General features: G+C 38.8%; 1 protein-coding gene across 1 annotated transcript in view; it reads right to left on the bottom strand.

Moving 5' to 3' along the window:
• ADARB2 (adenosine deaminase RNA specific B2 (inactive)) overlaps window positions 1-26,739 on the bottom strand; it is a 325,410-nt gene that overhangs the window by 10,903 nt on the left and 287,768 nt on the right. The window contains exons 7-8 of the mRNA XM_039352480.1: window positions 21,332-21,500; window positions 4,187-4,368 (exon numbers count right to left, since the gene is read on the bottom strand). Coding sequence (XP_039208414.1) covers window positions 4,187-4,368; window positions 21,332-21,500 — 351 coding nt within the window. The remainder of the gene's footprint in view (window positions 1-4,186; window positions 4,369-21,331; window positions 21,501-26,739) is intronic.

Below are 26,739 nucleotides of genomic sequence, written 5' to 3'. Positions count from 1 at the left end.
AATTACAAATTCTTAATCATTTTAACTTTGGTTTAATAACATTGACAAAAAAATAAATAGCAAAAGAAAAAAATACAGAATACAATTTATAATTGCTCATTATAATGCTACACTACAGATGTTACATAGGTCTGTGTGAATGATGCAAAGGTGGTTCAAATAATTTAATTTGGAAAATTAATCCAATTGTCAATGCACATTAATATGGAAATTCAATTCAATTCAATTTCTTCAGACTGAATTAATGAAGCAGGTAGATTAGGCTTGAGTTTCAGAATCAATCTGGCACAAATTGTTTCTGTGCACAGATAGAAGCACCCAAAATCATCCATATCAATTCAAAACATCCAATTTGATGATACAAATTAAGTATCTAAGACAATTCAGAAAACCAATTTGATCTGGAGATTGAACTGACATGCCTTTAAATCAAGTCTCCAAGTTAAATATCTGCATAACTGAATAGACAAAGCAGCTTTGATATATATGGGGATTAAATAAATTACAGGTACTGAAACATTGTATGCATTTGCATCAGTTAGAGGCAACTGGAAAATACACTTGAAATGGTTGCTTATTAAAGATGTATTAAAAATCCTCTGTATTTCTGAGCTTCTTACCAGAAGGAACCCACTTCCTTAGCTAAGTGGCAATATCCTAAGTGACTGTGTACAGATGAATCAAAATGAAAATATAATTGAGTTATTATTTCACGCTGAACTTGTAATCACATTTATGTCACATTAATAGCAATCTCCATTTCCTTACTATGATAACTGATCAGTTCGTATCTTAGGGGGAATATGCTATAAAATAAATGTCATTCTTACACCATGAAGCTATTTAAATACATCCATCTGAGAACTGTTGCAAGCAGATCTCACTGTATGACTTGACATGAATGTTTCAGCCTCTGTCAGAATTGTGACCTAACTTAGTGGATAGTGTGCCAAACTATGACAATATGTGCCAGATAAGTCCTGCCTGGGATAAAGCCATAGGTAACAGAACAAACATAAATGCAGCAATGATCAGAAGAAAAATAACATGTTTGGTCAAATTAATAGTTTTTGTATTCAGGCACTACCAAGTATTTCAGAAAATAAAAGCTAAGCACAAACGATCCCCAGATACTTCCTGTCAAGAGATCAACATTTCTGTTAGAAAATAAAAAGAAACAAAAGCTGAGAGAAGTTAAAGACTGATTGTTAATAAATATATTTGGTGAGTAGGGATTGCAGCATTTTTATCCCTTGTCTTCCAAAAGCATTTTTTTTTTTTTGTGGAAGAAGATTTAGGGAACTTGGAGAAATTAAATAGGAAAGCACTGTAGCGAAGTACTAACTCTAAGCTGTGGTAACAACCTCTAATCCTCTTCCTGAGGAGAAAATAATTGGTTTTAAATCTGGAAGACCTTTGCATCACATCCTTTTAAAACTCCATTGTATGTCCTTGGTTGGTAGGTTCCCCATTTCTAGTTTTGGCCTTACATTTCTGAAGTGAGACCAATTAAAAAAAAAGCATACCTCAGAGAATTGGAAAATACAATGGATTCTTTGCAAATTGAAAGTGCAATTGAAATGATAGCTTGTTGGAACGAATGAATCGTTAATGTATTATCAGAATGGATTACACATTGTTAATAGAGAGGACAAAAGAGAACACAAACCAGAACTTATTAATTAATAAGGAAGACCATCTAGGTCATGAGAGTGCTTTTTTTGGTCTTACTCTCCAGGTATTAATTGGTGGATTAAGACTCTTGTTCTCTTTCTTTAGATCTTTTACCTTTAAAAAAATAATAAATTTAAAACACTTAAAAGGCCTAAATCTCTCTTGCCCAACTAGTGCAAACACTATCATGCAGGAAATGCTGCAGCTTGGAAGAAAATGAGTCTATATGTTCAGCATTTCCTTCCTCCATTTTCCAAACTCATTCTCACATTCTATTACAGTTTCTGAATCACCTTTTCTTTCCATCCCATAGATATATTAAAAAAGAAATATTACAATTAGATGAAGACTATGGGATGGGCTGAGAGCTGGTGATCACAGGTTGCAACCCTGTAACCTTGTTCAGGAATTACAAAGATGTCCTAGTTGTGTAAATTAAGATGAGTGCTGTGTTTTCTTTCTTTCTGAGGCTAATGATGAAAAGAGATGGTCTTAATGCTTACAGCATGAACATCTGCAGGCAACAGTTTTCATTCAATCAGTTCCACCTGAGCAACGATCCTCTACTAACCGAGAACTCCCCAGAAAGCTGCATATGGAAGACTATTCCTAAATGGGGCTAATATTGCATTATGTGCTCATGAGTCCTACAAGAAGCAACCAATAATATTCTCTAGAGAAAGAGCAAGGAAACATGCATATGGCAATCTAATGACATGGGAAAGATGAACATTCTAGGCAGGATCCGCCATTTTTAGTTGCAGTCCAGTTTTGACAATGACTAAGTCCCCTACATGAAAGCATCCTTAATTCTACCACTCATCCATCTGGCATATGCAGGATGTTGCAGTCTCCAATGGCTTGACATGGTTTTGCTTCTTCGATGAATTTCCATTTCACTTAATATTGCATTTAGGATGATGTGTTTAAACATATAACTGAAAGGTGAATAGGTTTAAATCTGCTCTTAAGTAAATTTTATGATCCAAGGCTCTAGTTTGGCTTTAACACTTAATTGGTGCTTTAAGTTCTTTGGCTAAAAATGGATATGTGTATGTGTATGTGTGTGTATGTATTATCTATCTATCTATCTATCTATCTATCTATCTATCTATCTATCTATCTATCTATCTATCTGTCTGTCTGTCTGTCTTTCTGTCTATTTATCATCTATCTATCTATCTATCTATCTATCTATCTATCTATCTATCTCTCTCTCTCTCTCTCTCTCTCTCTCTCTCTCTCTCCCTCTCCATTTATCTATCATCTATTTAGCTATTTATCTAATCTCTTAAAGAATAATGGAAAATTACTCTGTTGGAGAATGATTGTATCTAACTTTAAAGCCTTTCTCATCATCCAATGATGTGTTTAACAATGGTTAATGGTGTAAGCCATTTTTTAAAAAAAAACTAGTATGCATTAATCATAGAACAAACTACTATAAAGGTCTAATCCATATATTCACATAGAGCCACATGGGAAACCATTAATATAAACAGTACCCTTTCAAATACCAAAGAATTTAAAACATTGCTGACTCAGGAACTCTTGTTTCTCAGTTTGCAGCAGCAAGGTTAAAATTTACGGGAGTGCTTAGTAATTTTAACCATTTTGTGTTGTGTTTCCTGTTAGGAAAAGTATGAATGGCCAATGTAAATGAACTACTGGTGATAAAGTAAATAGAAGGAGGGCTTTGAATAAAGAAGAAATATCTCATTTGGCCTTAGATCAGGAGATAGGAGGTTTTATACATATGTCTGTAAAATTTAAAAATTTAAATTTAAAGCAAGCAAATAAATGTAGTCAAAGACATACTACAACAGCATCAAATAACAGCAGCATCAAATAACAAGGGTGGAGACCACCAGAAAAGCAAGAATCAGAACTTTGTATCTCCCTTGACATCCAAAGTGATCAAACAGGAAGTAAAGAAGAAGAAGAAGAAATAAATGCAATGTTCTCCTTCATATTCCATACTGATTATTCTAGGGAAGAATGTAGAGAATGTGGAGATAATCTTGATAAAGGAATGCAGGAAGTATTAAAGGAAAAGAAATGAAACTTAGTCTGAGGAAAGGAGAAAACATGAACAAGAAACTCAAAATATTTTCATTTTGATTTTGTTTGGTGTAAGAGAGAGCAAAGGGAAATTCTGGCTGGCTTTCAAACTTCTGTTTCTATACTCTGTAACCAGAAAGTTCCCTTCCTACAGTATATTACTTATGGTTTCTATTTCTTGAACTATCTTACCTTGAAGAGCTGATCAGCAAGAACTCTTCCTATGAAAGACAAATTATCATGGACAGAAATAGGAGGAGAGAGGAAGGGAAGAACTATTTTAACTTCAACTGATTTAACTTAAGGATAGACTGAATAATTATTAGTGACATAAAACAACAAAGAGGATAAAGTATTTTAAGATGTGTGATGCAGCTTGGAAGGGCTCTTTTCAGTAATACAAGCCAAGGGAAGGCAGACAATTTATGTTTCTAAGCCAACATGAGCTTACCACTCAGGAGAAGCTGATTACACCGGTATGAAGCTGGCAGTTGACCAACATCTTCTAATCTATGGCTCATTACCCGTGAAAGGTGACCAATGTGAGAGAGGCTTCCCACAATAATGCTATGCAAATATACTGGCTCGATGAAGTAGCTAAGAAGTGCGCCTTGTAACCCAAGGACATTCCATCTGGAAAAGAAATTCAACAGTGAAAAAGATGTTCCAAGGGGAGGAAATTAGAGGTGAATTACATAGCGGGTAACAAAATACCATTCAAAGAGATGGCAAAGCTTGTTAGGTGGATGCATATGTTTATTCTGCAGAGAAAAATCTTGAGTGGGGCTTTGTCTGGGATGGATCACATTCTTTGATCTAAACCAGTATGCAGAACGCCATAAACTCTCCCAATCTGATGCCATCCAGATAGGTTGGCACTTTAACTCCTATAATTCCAGTTTCAGAAATCTGGATATCTGGAAGACACCAGGTTTTGGGAGGTTGAGCTGGTAAGTCCTAGAACTAATACTATAATAGATGGAAAAATATGGTTAAAAAAAACAACCCACTTTTTTGGGATATTTCATGATAGGCAAGAATCAGATATGTGAAATATACTGTTACGTGTCTCTCTGTGTCTATGGGCTGCTATAAATATTTCGCTGGCCTCCAAAACCTTAAACTGCCCAGATCCATGATATCCTAGAGAACATCCTTCTCATCCCTCCTGCTTATACAATTTTTGAATTGGAGTTCATTCTGGAAGCGCTCCTTCATTGAAATCAGAATGGCAAAGGATTTTTCTTCAATAATGGCACCTACCTTGTGCAATGTTTTTTTTTCCTTTTCTAAGTTGTAGAAGTGTAAACTCTAATACCTACCTGCCTTTTGAAATGAAGGCTAGGCTTCTCTATTTGGTCAGAGAGTTTGGGGGATTGCCTAAAATTAACATAACAATTCTCCTCGTAGACTTTATCGATATAAATTTCCCTCCTAGAGAGTTTATCCATATTCCTAACACTCCATCCTGTTCTTGAAGAACACGCCATAAGAAAAACTGCCACACAAACGTTGTCTTTAGTGGATTTAATGATGATGAGCTGAAATATGGGAGACATTTTAGAAAAGGTTAGAGAGATTTTGCTATTTAAGGCAACATCCAGTAGTTGCTGTGCTGGAAAAAAAAGCATTTAAAGTGCAAATCTGTACCAGCAGGAAGCATTATGTAGCTAATTTCTTACATCATTGTTCTTTTCATTAATTAACATTTCTCAACCGTTAGTGCTATAATTGCAGTGCCTCTGTGCCGTACGTCTCTTTCCATGATTAATAAGGAGCCATTATACTTCCCTTTCCTGAAGCAGTCAATTAACACGAAATACTTTTCATTAATTACTGAATGTTTAAAACCAGCATGCTGTACCTGGAGAGCAATCTGCTCAAGGAACCTGTGACAAAAATTGCTTTTAGAAGTTCTTTTTAAATTTTATTCCCCCCCCTCACACACACACAAAAGAGCAAACCACAGGCAATTTAGTTGGCTATATTAATTTGCTTTAGAAGCAAGGCCTGCGAAAGAGAAACATCTTTTAATCTCATGGAAGACAAGGCAGCCATCTGGCTGCTGAGGATTTCTGAGTGAGACTGCCCCTCTCTTTCTCTCTAAAATGCAGGTCATTAAAGTAATGTGTTCATCCTACATAAAACTCAAATGGAAGATAAAAGGTAATATTTATATACAAACAATTTAGTCCCACCATTTAAACAGTCATTGGTTTTATGAAACATTTACTTTAGTCTATCAGATTTGCATATTTTCATTTGGGTTTGTGTGTTTGGGGGAAAAAATGCAAGGATATATGGTCATTTCTGCAGATTATCTGTCTATTTACCAACCAACCAACTTGTTATGTTTAAAGGTTACTCTGTACTAAAACAAATCAAGAATGAAATCAAAGCAAACTGGCAAGCTTTGCAAATATTAAACAATTTTAGATTTATTTAATAACAGAACTGATTTGTCATCAGAAATTCTGTTTTGGTAGAAATACATATATGATCTCAAAATTGTTTCTGGAGCAATTTAGAACAGACTCCAAAACATCGAAGATAGAATCTTAATGTCATCAATATGTTTTTCTTATTAATAAGATGTGCCCTGTCTAATCTTATAATGACCACTGTGTGTTTATGATCCTTTCCAGTTATTATTCTACTGTATTCAGACTTATATACTTTCACTAAACATGATATAGCAGTTTAGGATCGCTGATGTGAAATAATAGGATTGGAAGGAACCTTGGAGGTCTTCTAGTCCAACCCCCCTGCTCAAGCAGGAAACTCTATACCATTTCAGACAAATGGTTGTCCAATCTCTTCTTTAAAACTTCCAGTGTTGGAGCACCCACAATTTCTAGGGGGAAGTTGTTCCACACTGATTAATTGATTAACTGATGCAGCTTGGCTGTTCAAAATTGCAGTGCATGGTATCTAACAGGTTCAAGAAGGATCAGAGTAATGGATTCTTGTCTTTGGGGATACTTCATATGCCTGGAGTCTCAGGAAAACTATCTTGAATAGCAGCTGTTAGGAAGCAATAATGAAGGAGGTTCGTTGGACTATGTTTATGAGCTTCTGGAATGCAAATGACTACATTGCAAAATATTAAATTAGATTGGCCATCGGGCTCATTCAACAGTGCTCTTTTGTGTTTTAGGAATGGCCCCAAATGTGGACTGCAATATATGCCTGAAGATCTAGTGCTAATACTGCCTGGCCAGAAAATTCCAAGGAATGTGGAGGGTGTCTTTCTGCAAAACATTTTAATTTTTTCAGAAGCAAATTTCCTTGTTACTTCATATTCATTCAACTGACATTAAATTGAATGAATTCAAATGACATTGAATGAATTAAGGATTCATTGAAGGAGATCTCTGCAATTGCAGAATGCCAGCTGAAATTGATCTGCTGAATGATTGCAAGAGAAAAGGGAACTCAAACAGTGTCCTCTTTTAGTACAATCTTTAACAAAAGACAACTAGTATATAGATTCTACAACCATACATATCCTTACTTATCCTTAGGGGGTTTTTTTTTGTCTCAGTTCATTACTTAATCAACCAATAAGAGGGATCACAACCAATGGTTTGCATTGTAAAATTTCCCACTCATACAATACTAATTTATCAGGTAGAAAGGTAAATTAGTTTTTTTTTCCATATGGAGAAGGATTTGCTCTGTCTATATCAGTCTAAAGCCCAGAAACAGTTTTATTAACATAATTAATAGTAATGATGCTTTCCAAATGTATTTGTATAGATAGAAAGTTGTAGTTACAATTCCATTGATTTTCCCATGGATAGTATTTTCAAAGTTATTTTTTTTGAAATATTAACCTGATTACAGAAAGTGGAAGCACTACTGCATTCCAGGCATTCAATACATCAGTGTAACCTGTTTTGCTAAGAAGGCATATGATGGATATATGGATATTTTCTTTTAGTTGTGTAGAACATTGAGAGTACATCTTTCAAGGACACAACCCCAGCTGAAGTAATAATAGTAATAGTAAAGTTGGAAGGGACCTTGGAGGTCATCTAGTCCAACCCCCTGCTCAGGCAGGAAACCCTACACCATTTCGGACAAATGGCCGTCCAGTCTCTTCTTAAAAACTTCCAGTGTTGGAGCATTTACTGCTTCTGGAGGCTTCCACCCGTTGCTTCTTGTCCTGCCTTCAGGTGCTTTGGAAAATAGCTTGATTCCCTCTTCTTTATGGCAGCCCCTGAGATACTGGAATACTGCTATCATGTCCCCCCTTGTCCTTCTCTTCGTTAAACTAGACATACCCAATTCTAGCACCCGTTCCTTATATGTTTTAGCCTCCAGTCCCCTAATCATCTTTGTTGCTCTTCTCTGTACTCTTTCTAGAGTCTCAACATCTTTTTTACATCGTGGTGACCAAAACTGGATGCAGGATGAGGTAACTTCATGGAGGGAAAATGGATTTGTCCACTTAAGGGGAGCAGAATCTTCAATTAGTAATTGAAAAAAAAGTATTGTTTTAAAAGACATTTCGCTTCTCATCCAAGAAAGTTCTTCACAATTGAAGAACTTCTTGCATAAGAAGCAAAAAGTCTTCAAAGAAAAACACAGAAAGTTCAGTTGCTTCTTGAAAAAGCACTTTTGGGACAACCCTGATTTGGATGACAGAGAATCTCCATAGATATTTTTTAAATTTTTTTATTTGGTTTTGGTTTCTATTGCTATTATGAGCAGTCCAGAATTGTGTCTGGATGAATAACCATGCATATCTTTTAAATAATAAATTTAAATAAAATATTTTTATTTGATCCTGATTTATCCTAAATTATTCTGAAACTAGGGAATCTGGGTGAGTTTACATCCAAGTTCCTGTGACTAAATTTTAGTGTGAACTTGGCAATCCATTCTCACAGTAATAAGAAAATACAATGAATTAAACAAACATGTTTCACTGCAGCTGTTTTTGCTTTTTGCAGCACAATAATTTCTATTAAAACATACATGGTTTTCTATTGTCAAGAACTGAAGTGCCAGATTCAAAATGGAAGGAATCCAAAGGAAGCCAACCGTTGGCTCTCTGTAAATGTATTTAAAAACAATAAGAATTGTACATAGTCAATATTCAACTCAGTGCTATGCTTGAAAAATTGAGCTTATAAATATATTGGTTGCTGAGAGTGTCGGCTTCAAGAAGCTGTAGGTGGTATTCCAGAATTAGCTTTTTTTTTTTTTTTTTTTTTTTAGTAATCTTCCCTCCCAACCTTAATATGTAATGTTCCTCAGAGTGTTCTTTCTTCCCACCATAACCTTAGGCTGGCTTTAATTCTTTATGACTGATTCTTTTCAGACTATGTTGAAGAGATTCACGTTGAAGCTTTAAATCAAAATTTTAGTAAACAAAAAAAATTCCTTATCATAATATAGTGAAAACAAAAATTAAACATAGCTTTGAGAGTAAGAACTCATCAGTGTGTTGAAAAAAAATGAGCCACAAATTGAAAATAACTAATTAACAGATAGTAGAACATGGATGAATATAAAAAATTAAACAGAGAATTGTCAATATTCCAATTTTAAATTTTTATCTTCCTGTTCAGTATAATATTACTGATATTAATCTGTGTGGTTTGCTTGTTTTCTACACCTGACATGCCAGCTTAGATCTAACCATCCAACCTGTTTTTTTACCTTTTCTAGCAAAAGTTGAATTACATTTATTACTGAATTTTGGAGCAGTGAAACTCAGCTATGCAAATAGAAAAATTATACTCAAATAAAAAAGTACATCTTGCACAAGGGAGGAAGCCCAATTCACTCTCTCTAGCACTGTTAGTTTAAAAAGGAATCCTGGAACAGAGATCTTTGTAGGGTCTACTCTTCCCTCAAAACTATGAAAACAATATTGTGCTGTTGCAACAGAAGTCCTGTCCCATTTTTTATATACCAAGTTCAAAAGAGGTAGAACTTGTATCATAAGAGTACTCTATCACATTTGACAGTCGTGTGCTCTCCCAAGACCCTCTTCTCCCATCAATACCTCTGCTTAAGAAAATAGGATGAATGAAGAATATTTGTAGCTCAAGGTTGAAATGAGGGATCCTTGGTGCTCTCTGATCTTGTTTGTTTTCTTGCAGACGTTTCATTACCCTAACTAGGTAACATCATCAGTGACGTCTGTAAGAAAACAAGCAAGCTCAGATAGCACCAAAGACCCCTCAAAAGAGGATTAGAAATATGAGGGCAATTCAAAATAAACCTCTATTTGGTTATCAATCACAGACATTCGCAGATATAGAACTTTTGTTACACACATTAGAAAATTACAACATTACATTACTTTTTGACATAATTTCCATTCAAATTGAGGCACCTGTCATAAAGTCTTACAAGGTTTGAAATTTCTTTGTAGTAGCTGCTTGGCACCAAATCTGGGCTATTGGGGGAGATGATCCAAAACATTCCAACAGAACTGCTTCAGAAGTTCTTGGGTGCATCTAGTGGTGTGCAGGTGAGCATTATCGTGAACCAATACCATATCTGATGCTTGTTATGGATGGCTTGTCTGAGTTTTTGTAACGTTTCACAGTATATTTCTGAACTAATGGCCGAACCAGGCTCCATGAACTTCACTAGCAGTGCTCCTTTGGCACCTTCACATTTGGTGGGATTTTCTATGGCACCACTTCCGGTGTGGTGTTGGTTCATGATAATGCTCGCCCGCACACAGCTAGATGCACCCAAGAACTTTTTAAGCAGTTCCGTTGGGATGTTTTTGATCACCCTCCCTTAGCCCAGATTTGGCACTGAGCGACTACTACTAAGGAATTTCAAACCTTGTAAGACAGTATGACAAGTGCTCAATTTGAATGGCGATTATGTCAAAAAGTAATGTAATGTTGTAGTTTTCTAATGTGTTTAATAAAAATTCTGCATCTGTGAGTGTCTGTCATTGATAATGAAATGGAGGTTTATTTCCAAATTGCCCTCATACATTAGCTATAGTTTTGGGAACACCAGTCTAGGAAAAGATCTTTGAAAAAAGAAATGGTCATGAAAATTTGGGTCAGTCACTTTTTCTCAGCCCAATCCACCTTACAAGATGGAGAAAATAGGAAGAGGAAAGAGCATTATGTATGTTCACCACTTGTGTTACCTACAGATAGACCTTGCCGTATGACCACATTTGATTTAAGCAAGATATTGTTAAATGAATTTTGCCCCATTTTATGATCTTCTCAGTTGTTGGGTGAATCACTGCAGTTGTTAAGTTAATAAAACAGTTGTTAAGTCCCCCATTGACTTTGCTTGTCAGAAGGTTGTAAAAGGTGATCACACATGACCCTGGGACATTGTAGGCATCATAAACACATGCCAAGCATCCAAATTTCGATCCAAATTGTGACAGTGGGGATGCTGTAACAGTTGTAAATGTGAAAAACAATCATGTCACTTTTTTCAATGCCATTGTAACTTCAAACGTTCACTAAATAAATGCTTGTAAGTTAAGGATTACCAAGCTCAGAGTTGAGGAACTTCTCAACTGTGTGAATCAGACATGTTTCCAAGATCTATTGCTTTTGCCAAAATGTCAAACATTACAACCCAAGCACTGCTCCTTGCATACAAGGATTGAAGCAGCTTTTGTCATTTGACTCACCTTTCCTTCCCAGTGGACACCACTGGACTAGTCTGCCAAATTAAGTGGTGAGTTCTCCTTTATTGTAGTCTTCAAACAGAAGCTGAATGTTCTAGTAGATCCTGCACTGAGTAGAGGTTTGGAGTAGATGACCTGTGAGTCACTGCCAATTCTATAAGTCTATAAAGAAATCTGTTGCACAGGAGGAAAGATGGACTGGCTGTGACTATCCACAGCAATCTAATGAGCATGGTGGTAAAGCTCTGTAATTTACTGCCCCAGAGAGTCAATTATCAAAGCTTCCTCTTATATTTCACACAATAAGGATAGCTCTTCATGGTAGTCTTGAACTTTCCAGGACACCTGGTGCTTTTCTCATTATATCACACCTTGGCTATTATGTTTTGGAAACAAGAGCTACTGCGATAGTGTTTGATCAGTATTTTAGCAATAGGGTAACTTAACTTTTTGTATCTGATAGTGAAAGACGCTATCAATCTCCAGTCAAATAAGATTGCACACATTGTCTTTGGTTGGGGAGCTGGCCTTGTTAATTGATTTCTACTGCCATTAGTTTGTAGCTCATTTTCAAAGCGGCAGATTCTAGAATTAAACCTTCCACTGCTAACAGACGAAAATCCCAACAGTCTATCACTAAAAAGACTTGTTAAAGCTTCAACTGTTTTTTTAATGTAACTTTTCCCCCCTTGTTAACAGCTTGTTTTGCTTTAATTGCCATATATATAAGAGCACTTCCTTTTTAGCACTAACATTTCTGCAGAGGTGGCATTAAAGTTGGAAGTCTCCCAGGAAAAAAGGAAGGGAGATACTCGGGCACCCTGAAACCTATTGCATCCATAAGTTATCTTGCTAAGATATTTTAAAATCTCAGGTGACAAATATATTTTTTTCTCAAGGAAATAAAAATAAAATTGAGTTTAGGTAATTGTTACACTGGCTGGCCAATTGAATTTGCCCAAAATATAAAGGGAATTACAATTCCATTTTCACCTCCAGGCAGTTGCTGTAGATTAGGTCATACCTTTGGAGAAACAAAAGAACCAAAGTAACTGCTGCTGTTTCGATGCCTATCCTGTGCCCTAAAGTTGGATACAACTGGTCAGGGTAACCTTTACCTTTATCTTACCTGTGTCATGAGTTACATGCAAAGTCTCACTATGATCTAGAACATAGATATCAAACTTGATTGCGTCACATGGTGTATCACAACGTTTTTTGCCTTTGAGGAGCCAGGGTAGGTGTGGCCTGTGCTTGATGCATCTGGCCCATGGGCCTCCAGTTTGACACCCCAGATCTAGAGCAATAAATTCTCAGCAATTTAAAAGACTGAGACTCCCAGATAAACTTCTTGAATATGAGATTGAAGATGGCCAAGAACTCTCTTTCTATGTCAGAGTAGCCATTTCAGAATTCCAGAAGCTTGGACTGTCTTTTAAAATCTAAGATAGCACATTTACAAATCTTCAAAATCCCACAATGCTGCCTAGTCCTTTGACTGATAATCAGATTGATGAAACTGCTTTCTTGCTTCCATATCTTGTAAGTGCAGAAAAATGATAACAGCTGTTAGATAAATTATTAACTGCGTTATTCACCAAGCTTCAGTAATTCTTTCTAATCTATTAGAAAGATATTATTTTGATTCACTTTCTCTGTGTACGTCAGGCAAATAGGTTGCTTTGAAGCAACTATGATTGATCATCTCAATGGGGAATTTTCTTTATATCTCTAAAAATAAACAGAATCAAAGATTCAATTGTCAATAAATTCATTTAGGGAACTCATGGGAATATTTAGACCACTACAGCCAATAGAGAAATAACTAGCATATATTCACACAAAGAGATATTGAAAAACCTCCCTGCCAGCAATCAATGCCACCTAAGCAGAGATCAACAGCAGATTAATACCAGACATTCAGTCAAGCAGTAAATACCACAATCAAGCAACAACCAAGTCAGACAAACAATCAAACAATAAACAACAGCCTAATTAAGGAACTATCAAGAACATTCCCACCAACACTAACAGGGCAAGTCACTTGTATATAAACAGAGAGCAAACCCCACTCCATTCTAGCACTGATGATATTACTTAGTTGGGTAATGAAATATCTGCAAGAAAGCTACCAATCTGCACTATCAAGTATGTCACAGATATTTATTTATTGAATTGAGAAGTCTACAAAGACTCTGGCCAATGCACAACATTAAAAACAACAGGAACCAATATAACACAGACATGTTTTGGGTGACTATCCCTTCAGGTTCTCTACTTATTTTATAGTGAGCTATCATTAAAATAAATTCCTAATATTATTGAAGTTTTTCAGCATCCATATGCATCCATAACCAACATTCATATATGGTTGGTGTATTTTTTTCTCCTGTGCATGTAACTTTCTTTACATTTCAATCCCGATTGGCAGTATCCTGATGGGGACCTATTTGTTAGTTCCCAGTTTAATGTTACACTATCTAACACCTTTGCTAACCTTGGCTATTCTAATAAAACTCAGAAAATGGTAGACTTGCATTTCATGGCCAGTTCTTTAGATGGTGTAAAATTTAGTCATTTCCAGTCAGTAGGGCTTACGGGCAGAATCCGGAAAAGAATGTTGAGATTTATACAAATTGAAGAGAAACCACAATATAAGAGTAATCTCAGCTGTATATCATCTCTTTTCTGATTTTAACAGGTTTAGAACTGACTATAAAGCCCCTGGTACAATTACATTAATATGTAATTAAGAAATAAAAAGGTAACCATTAGAATTTTTGAATATTAAGTTGGTGGATTGTCTTTTGATCCTGGAATCAAGCATAATAATATGTCACACTATTTTGCAGCAGTCTGTAGGAGAAATTCAAATTCTTATCTGATTTTCGTTAGTTGAAGAAAATGCAGCTTTAGACAGTACTGAAATTGACTTTTTCATCAATATTAAAATATAATCTGGTTCTTGAGTTGATATTTAATTTATTATGTATTGACACAGAGAAAAACAGAGACAGCAACATTTTGTCAGGGAAGCCATAATTGATTTAGTTGTCCTCTTTTTTGTGAAATCTCATTTCATAAGTTGGGTTGTATTCAGAAGCAATGAGGGAATAGCACTAGAGGCTTTTCCCTTACCCCTCTGATTAAATGTTAGAGAAAATGTTGATCTAAAGCCATTATTTTGAGATTGTTTCGTTACCCACGTGTTCCATTATTTTGATGTAGTGTCATTAGACTTCTTTATAATTGTTAGAGTTGGATCAATTGTAAATTTCTGCAAACCTTTAAAGTATTTTTTTTGTGCTGCCTACAGCAAAATAACATTCATTTTTTTTTCTATAAGGCATTACAGCTTTTTTCTGCAAGTACTAAATGCATGTACATAAGTATTTCTCCAAACTGTTAATCTGCATGAAGCCTAATGGAGAGATAGGGAGAAGAAAACGTACATTTCTTCCACTGAAGTACTGGAATGCCATTTATTGGAAAACATCACCTCATTCTAAATTGTATAATTGTAGGAAATATATAAATAAAAATTATATATATATATATATATGTATGTATGTATGTATGTATGTATGTATGTATGTATGTATGTATGTATATATGTTTCCTGAGGTTTTCGCGGGTGTTTGTATGTAGGTCTTTGGTTGTTCGGGTTTTCTCCCGCGTAAAATTGGAAGTGTCTTGGCGACGTTTCGACGAAGTCCCATTCGTCATCTTCAGGCTGGTGTTTTCAGCTTCGTGCTTTGAGCAGCAATGTGTGGTCTTAGCTGTTTCTTCTTTTTAACTGCCAGTGGGGGTATGAACTGATTGGGTGGGAGCTTGGCTGTGTTCTGATTGGGTGGAGGTGTGTTCTGATTGGTTAGGGGCTTGGCTGTGCTCTGATTGGCTGGGGGGTTGGCTGTGCTCTGATTGGCTGGGGGGTTGGCTGTGCTCTGATTGGCTGGGGGAGTGTTCTGTTTGGTTGTGCTCAGGTTAGTCTGAGTTGCAGGGGGGTTTAAGATTTTGGGCTGCCTTGCTATTTTTTGGCTTCGCGTTTGTGGTTGTGCCTCATCTTCATGGAGGGTGTCAGTTTGCTTCATGTATGGATTGGAGGGGTTTAAAGTGGCTAATGATGCAGCTCTGGTCTGGCTTCTGGTTTGTGGTCGTGCCTCATCATCGGTGTGGCTTTGGGTTTGCTTTTTGCGTGGATGTGTGGTGGTGACATCTGTGTGGTTTTTGTGAGTGTGGGTCTGGTATCATTTTTTGTGTTAGGGAGTCGTTTGTCAATAAGGGCGGGTTTCCAAATGGCTGGTAGGCGGGAGGTATCATCTCGCTTGTTCATGCTGTGTGGGCGTTTTTCTATCTCGATGGCTTCTCTGATTATTCTGTTATTAAAATGTTCACTTTTGGCAATGGTTCTGGTATTTTTAAAGTCAATTTCATGTCCTGTGGCTTTAAGGTGTTGGACCAGGGAAGATGTTGGTTCCTCTTTTTTGACTGAGTTCTTATGTTCTTCAATGCGTGCACTTATTCTTCTGTTGGTTTGTCCGATGTATGTGGTGGGACAAGTGGTGCATGGGATTTCGTATACTCCTTGATTTTCTAATTCAATTTTATCTTTGGGGTTTCTAAGGATGGTGGATATTTTTCTGTTTGTGCAGAATGCTGTTTTGATGTTGTGTTTATGGAGGATCTTACTGATTCTGTCTGTGGTGCCTTTTATGTATGGGAGGAGGGCTTTGCCGTTTTCTTGTTCTTTGTCTTGGATTTTAGTGGGGGTTTCTTTTTGGATTAGGTTTGTAATCTTATTTCTTTGGAATCCATTGGATGTTAGTACATTGGTGAGAGTGTGTAGTTCGGTTTTTAGGTGTTGTTCGTCAGCTAAGCATTTTGTTCTGGAGATGAGTGTCTTGGCTACAGAGTTGATCTGTGCTGGGTGGTGGTGTGAGAGAGCGTGCAGATAGCGGTTTGTGTGTGTTTTCTTCTGGTAGATGGTGTGTCCTAGGGAGCCATTGGATTTCTTGTAGACTAAGACATCCAGGAAGGGAAGTTGGTTGTTAGCTTCTGTTTCCATGGTGAACTGTATTTTGGGGTGTAGGCTGTTGAGGTGTGTGAGGAAGTTGTCCAGTTTTTCTTTCCCATGTGGCCAGATTATGAAGGTGTCGTCTACGTATCTGAGCCAGAGTTTGGGTTTGTGATCCGATTTTTCTAGAGCTTGGGTTTCAAAGTGTTCCATGTAGAGGTTGGCAATGACAGGTGAGAGGGGTGATCCCATGGGTGCTCCTTCTGTTTGTTTGTATTTTTGTCCATTATAGATGAAGTATGTGTTGGATAGGCAGTGGTTGGTCAGATCTAAGATGTGTTTGGGGGGGTTATATTTGTTTTGGATAGCTGTCAAGGCTTCTTTGATAGGCACTTGGGTGAAGAGGGATATGACATCGAAGCTCATGAGTAGGTCGCTGGGCTGTAAGTTTTGTTTCTTTATGATCTCTGTGAACTGGAATGAGTTTTTTACGTCCACCTCAAACTCAGCAACAAGATCCACCCCGCACTTTGGGACAAATCCAAACAACTCGCCGCCTGGAGAGCCGAAACACAGACCACCCTCAAGACAGATACAGACACCAACAAACTCCGAAGACTACAAGAATGCCAGAAACAAACCCCTCCTCCCTCACAGCCACACATGAAACAAACAGTGCATAATATCTCAGATAGGATCCTCACCAAAGCCGAAACCAATGTCCTTTCCAAACGATTCAACATCCCCACTGAAACCATTATATGTGGAGTTGAAACCACCCTGACCAAAATCAACCAACATCCTCTGCACCAGCAAGCCACCCAAAAGCAAATTACCCAAAGAGGAACAGACAGCACTACGTAACCTGAAAGAAGACACCAGCATAATAATCCTACCAGCAGATAAAGGCAACGCCACGGTGGTTATGAACACATCTGACTACCAAACCAAATTATCCAACCTACCCCAAGACTCCACATACAAACCCCTAAATACAGATCCCACCACCTACCTGGAAAAAACCACCAGATCCAAAATAAAAGCCTCCCCCATTAACGAAGAGATCCAGCAAAGAATCATTCCCAGAGAGAAATCATCCAGATACCCCAAACTCTATGGTCTCCCCAAGATACACAAAGAAGGAACCCCACTCAGACCTATAGTCAGCTCCATAGGCTCACCTCTACAAAACCTAGCCAAATTTCTCGCCAAACAACTACAGCCCTATGCAGAATCCATCACCTCACACGTAAAAAACTCATTCCAGTTTATAGAGATCATAAAGAAACAAAACTTACAGCCCAGCGACCTACTCATGAGCTTCGATGTCATATCCCTCTTCACCCAAGTGCCTATCAAAGAAGCCTTGACAGCTATCCAAAACAAATATAACCCCCCCAAACACATCTTAGATCTGACCAACCACTGCCTATCCAACACATACTTCATCTATAATGGACAAAAATACAAACAAACAGAAGGAGCACCCATGGGATCACCCCTCTCACCTGTCATTGCCAACCTCTACATGGAACACTTTGAAACCCAAGCTCTAGAAAAATCGGATCACAAACCCAAACTCTGGCTCAGATACGTAGACGACACCTTCATAATCTGGCCACATGGGAAAGAAAAACTGGACAACTTCCTCACACACCTCAACAGCCTACACCCCAAAATACAGTTCACCATGGAAACAGAAGCTAACAACCAACTTCCCTTCCTGGATGTCTTAGTCTACAAGAAATCCAATGGCTCCCTAGGACACACCATCTACCAGAAGAAAACACACACAAACCGCTATCTGCACGCTCTCTCACACCACCACCCAGCACAGATCAACTCTGTAGCCAAGACACTCATCTCCAGAACAAAACGCTTAGCTGACGAACAACACCTAAAAACCGAACTACACACTCTCACCAATGTACTAACATCCAATGGATTCCAAAGAAATAAGATTACAAACCTAATCCAAAAAGAAACCCCCACTAAAATCCAAGACAAAGAACAAGAAAACGGCAAAGCCCTCCTCCCATACATAAAAGGCACCACAGACAGAATCAGTAAGATCCTCCATAAACACAACATCAAAACAGCATTCTGCACAAACAGAAAAATATCCACCATCCTTAGAAACCCCAAAGATAAAATTGAATTAGAAAATCAAGGAGTATACGAAATCCCATGCACCACTTGTCCCACCACATACATTGGACAAACCAACAGAAGAATAAGTGCACGCATTGAAGAACATAAGAACTCAGTCAAAAAAGAGGAACCAACATCTTCCCTGGTCCAACACCTTAAAGCCACAGGACATGAAATTGACTTTAAAAATACCAGAACCATTGCCAAAAGTGAACATTTTAATAACAGAATAATCAGAGAAGCCATCGAGATAGAAAAACGCCCACACAGCATGAACAAGCGAGATGATACCTCCCGCCTACCAGCCATTTGGAAACCCGCCCTTATTGACAAATGACTCCCTAACACAAAAAATGATACAAGACCCACACTCACAAAAACCACACAGAATGTCACCACCACACATCCACGCAAAAAGCAAACCCAAAGCCACACCGCTGATGAGGCACGACCACAAACCAGAAGCCAGACCAGAGCTGCATCATTAGCCACTTTAAACCCCTCCAATCCATACATGAAGCAAACTGACACCCACCATGAAGATGAGGCACGACCACGAACACGAAGCCAAAAAAATAGCAAGGCAGACCACCATCTTAAACCCCCTGCAACTCAGACTAACCTGAGCACAACAAAGCCCCCACCCAAACAGAACACTCCCCCAGCCAATCAGAGCACAGCCAACCCCCCAGCCAATCAGAGCACAGCCAACCCCCCAGCCAATCAGAGCACAGCCAAGCCCCTAACCAATCAGAACCCACCTCCACCCAATCAGAACACAGCCAAGCTCCCACCCAATCAGTTCATACCCCCACTGGCAGTTAAAAGGAAGAAACAGCTAAGACCACCCATTGCTGCTCGAAGCACGAAGCTGAAAACACCAGCCTGAAGATGACGAATGGGACTTCGTCGAAACGTCGCCAAGACACTTCCAATTTTACGCGGGAGAAAACCCGAACAACCAAAGACCTACATACAAACACCCGCGAAAACCTCAGAATATATATATATATATATATATATATATATATATGCAATGTTGATTATTTATTTATGTATCTTTAGTCTTTTGATCGTGTCATTATTATTTTATAAGTAATTCAAGGTAGCAAGTGTACCTAATTTCTATTTTCTCCACAACAACAACTCTGTGAAGTGAATTGGGCTAAAAGAGAGAGACTGGCCCAAGCTGACTCAGCTGGCAAGATTAGAACTAGAACCAGTGCTTTTTGTGTTAAAAAAAAAAAGGTGCTGGAACTCACATACGTCATACAACCCGCCTTGCCTACCCTACAAGGTTCCATCCAAAAAAGGTGCCGGAACTCCGTTCTGGGCCTTCTATGACAAAAAAAAAAAGCCCTGACTAGAACAATTGCCTGGTGATTGGCCCAAGTCACATTTCATGCATTATTGTCAAAGAGCCATATATTCCAAGATGTAATTTGTTAGTTGGGTGCTCTTTTTGTGGCCTGCTATTTTAGAATGAATACTGTCTGCAGAAACATAACTTGTAAGTATCTGGTATTGTGCTGAACCAGAAGGAACATTTAGAGTAGCTGAAACAAAATTTTGCAAAATTCAAATTTAATTTTTTTCTTTGGACTAGGATGGATAACTGGTTGTATTGCTCAGCATAAGAAACATGTTACTTAGTCTGATAAGCAAGATGTGTTTATAACAAACAAAACCTAGCAAGGCAACAACTCTTTTATATAGCTGTGGTTCATAAGTAGAATGTTTTGTTTCATTGAAACTTTTTTTTTTCTCTCATCAGGATCCAAACAGGCAGTTGGGGGGAGAGAATACTTTACTTCCTACCTCTTGGCCTGGATAAATGATCTTCCTCTGTTTCAGCATAGATTTATCATAATTTAACACAGTTTCTTACTTACAGGTCATCTAACTCTGGGCAATGTCTTTGGGAGACAGGCTGGCAAGCGTTCAATATTCTCGTACTAATTCCATAGCAGGCACATACTGTGGGGGAACATTCTAAAGCAGTGGTTCTCAACCTTTTTAATGCCGCGACCCCCAACTGGTTGTAAGTTGAGGACTACTCAACTGGTGCAGCACCGTTTGCAGAATGGGACTTTTGGTGGACTCAGCAGGGCAGAGACAGCCTGGACAATTCCTATTGGCTTTTGAAAGCCAATAGAATTAGACTCTATTCAAGAGAGTCTATTCTACTGGCTTTCAAAAGCCAATAGAATAAAAGGGAATAGCACAGCTAAGGAAAAGGGGGAAAAAATGGCGGACTGCGTTGTTTGGCGACCCCCGTGAAATGGTCATTCAACCCCAAATGGAGTCCCGACCCACAGGTTGAGAACCACTGTTCTAAAGCACACATTGGAAATTTCTACAGTGTGTAAGGATTACAAGCTAGTGTAACTGATTCCTTGGTTGGTAATTCAGAATATAAAAAATTCAGATGAGTCTGAAAAGTCATCTAAACACAGGTGATCTCTTTCCTAAAGAAATCATACATTACTAACATGTAAATCTATGAAAAGCATATTAGTCGTGATCTAATAGCTATAATGCATATGTAATAACATGGAAGAACACTGTATAATCAGAACCATCACAATATATATAAATGTATGTATGTATGTATGTATGTATGTATGTATGTATGTATGTATGTATGTATTCAAACCAACCCTAACACAATGGTTTAAAACAATGCAATTATATGGCAACACTAAAGAAATTTCTTAGGATTTGTTTTTATTTATTTAATTAATATCATTTCCACGCTCACTCCTTCCTGCTGTTCAGTTTCATTAAAATATTACCTGGCAATTTTGTCTGTGCAAGACATTGTGATTAGCTGTTCCCCAAGCAACACGCCATCCCATGTCTGAATTGCGCTGGTACATCTAGCTGGAATTGTTCCTTCTCCAGATTCAATCTTTGTTCGAAGATGCCCACGGTACTTTCTTACTATGTGCTTAACGCTGTTCACTAGGTTAAGAAAGGAAAACAATGCAGTGAGAAAGGGACAACAGAATTATCCTTGTTTCTTTTAACCACCATGCATAGTGTTCCAACATGTATTGAAGTTCTCATTCTTTAACATCTTCCTGATAATAAACCCCACTAATGATGGAGGGGTGGTTTCTGAATAAGCTTTGTTTTGATAAAGCCAAGTTCTCTGTCCACCTCCTACTTTTATCTCAAATAAAATAGTATACTCAGAGGGAGAATGTGTCAGATAACCAAAGTATCCGTCAGATTATTATGATAGGTGCCATTCCTTCACAGTTCATCTTTCTGGAACATCAGCAATAAGGAAAGCATTAGCATCTCAAATGAGGGGACATATCATTGTATTGAGTTAAACTTTTAGCCAGCTTAATTTATAAAACTTCTTCAAAAGCTATCCTAAATTCATACTATAGTATTCTAAGGATGCAATCCTGAATACATTTACATGGAAGAAATTCCCACTGCATTAAACTGAATTCATGAACTTGTGTCATTAAAAAAAGAAACCAAAAACCAAAAGATTGGAAAATCATAAATTTTCTCAAAGCAGAAAAAAGTAGTAGTTGTTGAATTTATTCCTCAGCTATATTGCTGTCTTTCTTCTACTCCTCCCTCCCCAACTTTTGGCTTTGTTATGGGATATTTTTAAGTAAGTTAGTGTTAGTAAGAATTGAAGCAACTGATTGACTCTGAATGATGCCAACTAATGATTTACAAGAGAAAAAATGTAATGGGAAAAAAATAAATTGCTTTAGTAACCTGGGATTATTAAGAACAAATTCATGTGGAACAGTCAAGTCAATTCAGGTCTGTTAATTTTTGTCAGCCCAGATCTGGTCATCATCTTCTTCTGTAGTTAAGGATTAGCAAATGCTATTTGCAATTTAATTATTAAGCATAAATTAATTTTTATATAGAAAATGCATCATCGTAGTCTATTACATTATTCATACTTTCAACCCAAGGTAGCATACTATTATTTGTGTTTTATAGAAGAAGAACACTTAAGATGAAGGTTGCAGTTTAATAAGAAGTCCTGTGGCTTAAGCCCTAAGGAAATTGGGGAAAAAACTTTTAGCGGGAATATAAAAATACCTTCAATTCCCAGCAAAATAATGCCATAGCTTGACAAGTAGATCTCCATCTACTAAAAAAGCCATAGATGATGATCCCTTAATTCTTTGTATTGTATTTGTATCGAATCGTATTGTATTTGTATTATATTCTTTGTATTGTATTGTATTGTATTGTATTGTATTTGTATTTGTATTGTGTACTTGTCTTTCTTGAATACTTATGACTGGAAGCCCAAATATTCCTGTCTAGAAATGTTCAGGAAAATAGAGATCCTACTTCTATATTTTTGGGTTTGGAAAGATCAGAGCTAGCATTATTTTTATACCTGGGTGTATAAGATCACTCTGTACCTTCCCTGGTCTCAAGCAGATTCATCACTGTCAGAGACTATCCATTGTGAACAAGGCAAGGCAGCTTTTGCCTGCGACCTCTGCAGGTAATACAAGAGGTCTCTACAGATCTTCCACATTACCTTCCCACACATGTGAGCCAGCAGTGTGCCGCAGTTGCCAAAAAAGCAAACACAGTGCTAGGCTGCATTAACAGAGCGATAGAATCAAGATCATGTGAAGTATTAATACCACTTTACAATGCCTTGGTAAGGCCACACTTGGAATACTGCATCCAGTTTTGGTCACCACAATGGAAAAAAGATGTTGAGACTCTAGAAAGAAGAGCAAGAAAGATGATCAGGGGACTGGAGGCTAAAACTTACAAGGAACAGTTGCTGAAATTGGGTATGTCTAGTTTAATGAAGAGAAGGACGAGGGCGGACATGATAGCAGTTTTTCAATATCTCAGGGGTCGCCACAAAGAAGAGGGAATCAAGCTATTCCCCCAAGCACCTGAAGGCAGGATAAGAAGCTACGGATGGAAAATAACCAAAGAGAGAAGCAACCTAGAACTAAGGAGAAATTTCCTAACAGTTAGAACAATTAATCACTGGAACAGCCTGCCCCCAGAGGCTGTGAATGCTCCAACACTGGAAGTTTTTAAGAAGAGACTGGACACCCATTTGTCTGAAATGGTATAGGGTTTCCTGCCTGAGCAGAGGTAGAACTAGATGACCTCCAAAGTTCCTTCCAACTTTATTACTATTACATACCTGGATTGTGAAAATCTGAACTGACTGGGCTGGAAAATGATCAGATGTTCCAATCGCTTGCCTAATTTTCTGTTTGTTTCATCCTTATGAACACACACAAACACGCAGAATATAGGCCTTCAAGCTTTTTTCTCCTTTATCATACTGAACTACTTTTCAAATTTCAGATCTCAGATTGTTACCTGGACCTCTGCCTTCCATTTCTATACTTCAAAGCTTGAAAAGCAGAAATTGTAGAAAGGACAGACAAGAGCATGTAGAAAAAAAAACTGTCTGAAAATACCATCAATTCTGGAACCTATTGCACATACTGTAATTTACATGACTTTGATTATACTAAGCAAATATTAGCTGGCAAGAATCAAAGCCCAAGCAGAGGTACACTGACTGTTGTGTTTTCGGTTCGTTGGCAATTGACGAAGACATATGGTGAAAACAACAAGCTCTTTATTTCTCTTTCCTACAACCAAGCAAACAGCAAAAGGCACACAGTGCCTGAAACCCGAACAGTGTGAACCAATAGGAATTGACCATTTTCGCGCCTTGCGCATGCGCACGAGACTGGCGCTACTCTGTCTGGTCCCGGGTAGCTTTTGGATTGCTCAAGACCATTTGCAACAATTCTGAGCCTGCTTTCAGTTTTTGCAGGCTCAGGACACAACATCCCTCCCCCCCTAGATGAAACACACCTAGCTTATGCACAGGTGCATTGTGCAATGCAGGGGGAGTGGAACACAGATGCATTATTCAAATACAAGGAGGGTGGAAATGCTCGGGTCTGCATGCAGCCAGACACCTTTCAAAATAATTATTTAACTCAGATAAAATATATCCAAAATCAAAATAGTATATGAGACTCTCTCTGAGTGTTACCCCCTCATTCAGTGACCTCATAGCAAGGTTTCTCATGTGTTGACAGGAACCTCACATAATCTCCTAGATGTTTAGGTGGGCATTTTGCCTGCTGCGACCTTCTAAGGGCCGGTGAGGGTGCCTGGCCTACTTGCTCGCCTACCATGCTAGGCAGGCCAGGACTTTGATGCCCCAAATACCCAGGTGACCCTGGTGAGGTTGCCTGTCCTACTTGCTTACCTACCAGGCTAGACAGGCCAGGAGTTTGATGCCCCAAATACCCAGGTGACCCACCCAGCTGCTGACTGGCTGGACCTTCTGAGTCCAAGCCAGTATACCTTGGAGGGGTGGAAATCCCCGAATCCACAATGGACTCCTCTTGGGAACATTGTCCCTTGAGCCCAAGGCCAGCAGATGGAGAGGACTGAGTGGTGGAAGTGCCCCAGAACTCCGTAGACCCCATGCATGTGCCAGAGTCAGGAGCTGCCTCCATGGCAAACCCTCTTGCCACTGACTTCCTGAATAGCTGAATTATGAGAGTGCCCCTGATGGAATTCCCTTTCTATGGCTGTGTTTAATTTATGTGGATACCCCCGGTCTGTCTCCCTGTCTGGAGCACTATCTGACATGTTTGAATAATGTGGATAACCCTGGTGTGACTCCCTGTCTGGAGCAGTAATGGATGTGTGGGATGACTCCCTATCCTGGGAATTCCTGCACTTGCGGAAACTTGGGATGACCCCCAAACGACCTCATCAGCTTATGCGGCCCTGTTAGGTAGGCCTAGGGACCTGTGACCCAGAACCCATATTATGGTCCTCCCCCCCAGAGCAGAGCCAGGAGCAGAAATGTGGCTGTCCAGCCTCCAACTCAGTTGGTCTATGTGTCTGTGACGAACACAGCCATCATCCAAGGCAACTTCGTATGACAGCGGCCCAGAGACCTTGCAGACCACTGCTGTGACCCAGAGATGTCCAGGCCCATAGTTCCTTGCCCAAACCGGATCGCCCATCTGAAGTCTCCTAGGTGCCCGCGGTTGTGACACCTGTGAAGCCATCCGGTCTGGGTGCAATCTGTCCAGTTTGGTGATGAGGCGGCGACCCCAGTGGAGTTCTGCAGGGCTCTTCCCTGTGGCTGTGCAAGGTGTGGTGCAGGGTGCAAGAAGGAAATCTGCTAACCTGTGATACCAGTTACCGTGAATCAGTTTCTTGAGAGCATCTTTGGTAGTGCACACCATTCTCTCTGCCTGTCCGTTGGAGGATGGGTGGAAGGGAGCAGAAGTCGCATGCAGGATCAAGTTGGCCTGAAGAAAAGCCTGGAACTCAAAAGAGGTAAATTGAGGGCCATTATCTGAAACCAGGACATATGGAAGCACGTGCACGGCAAAAATTCCTCTCAACACCTGGATGGTCCTGGCAGTAGTAGTGGAGGAAACAGGAACAACCTCTAGCCAATTGAAATGGCTGTCAATGATGAGAAGGAAGAATTGCCCCTGAAAGGGCTCAGCACAATCTATATGCACCCGTGACCATGGGGTTTGAATTTCCTCCCACCTATGTACAGGGGCCTGAGGCATTTCAGGCTGTGACTATTGGCACAGTTGGCACCTGTGTACCTGAGCCTCAATGGCTTTATCGAGGCCAGGCCACCAAAGATGGCTGCGTGCAAGCGCTTTCATCCTTATTATACCAGGATGTCCCTCATGCAGAGAGAGCAAGATTCTAGATCTCAATGAGGCTGGGATCACTACCCTACTCCCCCATAACAGGCATCCCTTGAAAGTGGAAAATTCATGCTTCGTTCACCAGAAGCATGAATTCAGCGTCTGGGCACGTCAGGCCATCCTGAGAACACCCAGCTCAGCACGCGTATGAGCGTGTGATCAGTGGCAGTTTCTGCAGCCACGTCCCTTGCATTTAGGGGAGATTCAGGAAATTCCTGAATGGAAAGGATATTAATAGCAGGAGCAGGATCTGGTTCTATCTGTTTAAGAGGTAATCTGCTGAGGCCATCTGCATGACCCATCTCTTTTCCAGGTTTGTGAACTAGAGTATAGTCATATGCTGACAAGAAAATGGACCATCTCAGCATACATGGGGAAATAATATGTGGTGTCTGTTTGTTAGTGGTAAACAAACCTAGCAGAGGCTTATGGTCTGTGTAGACCGTGAAGTGGCGGCC

Source organism: Crotalus tigris, unplaced genomic scaffold, assembly GCF_016545835.1.
Source record: "Crotalus tigris isolate CLP2741 ecotype Arizona unplaced genomic scaffold, ASM1654583v1 scf7180000018435.730608, whole genome shotgun sequence".
Classification (NCBI taxonomy): Eukaryota; Metazoa; Chordata; class Lepidosauria; order Squamata; family Viperidae; genus Crotalus; species Crotalus tigris.
This window is presented reverse-complemented; position numbering and strand designations above follow the sequence as displayed.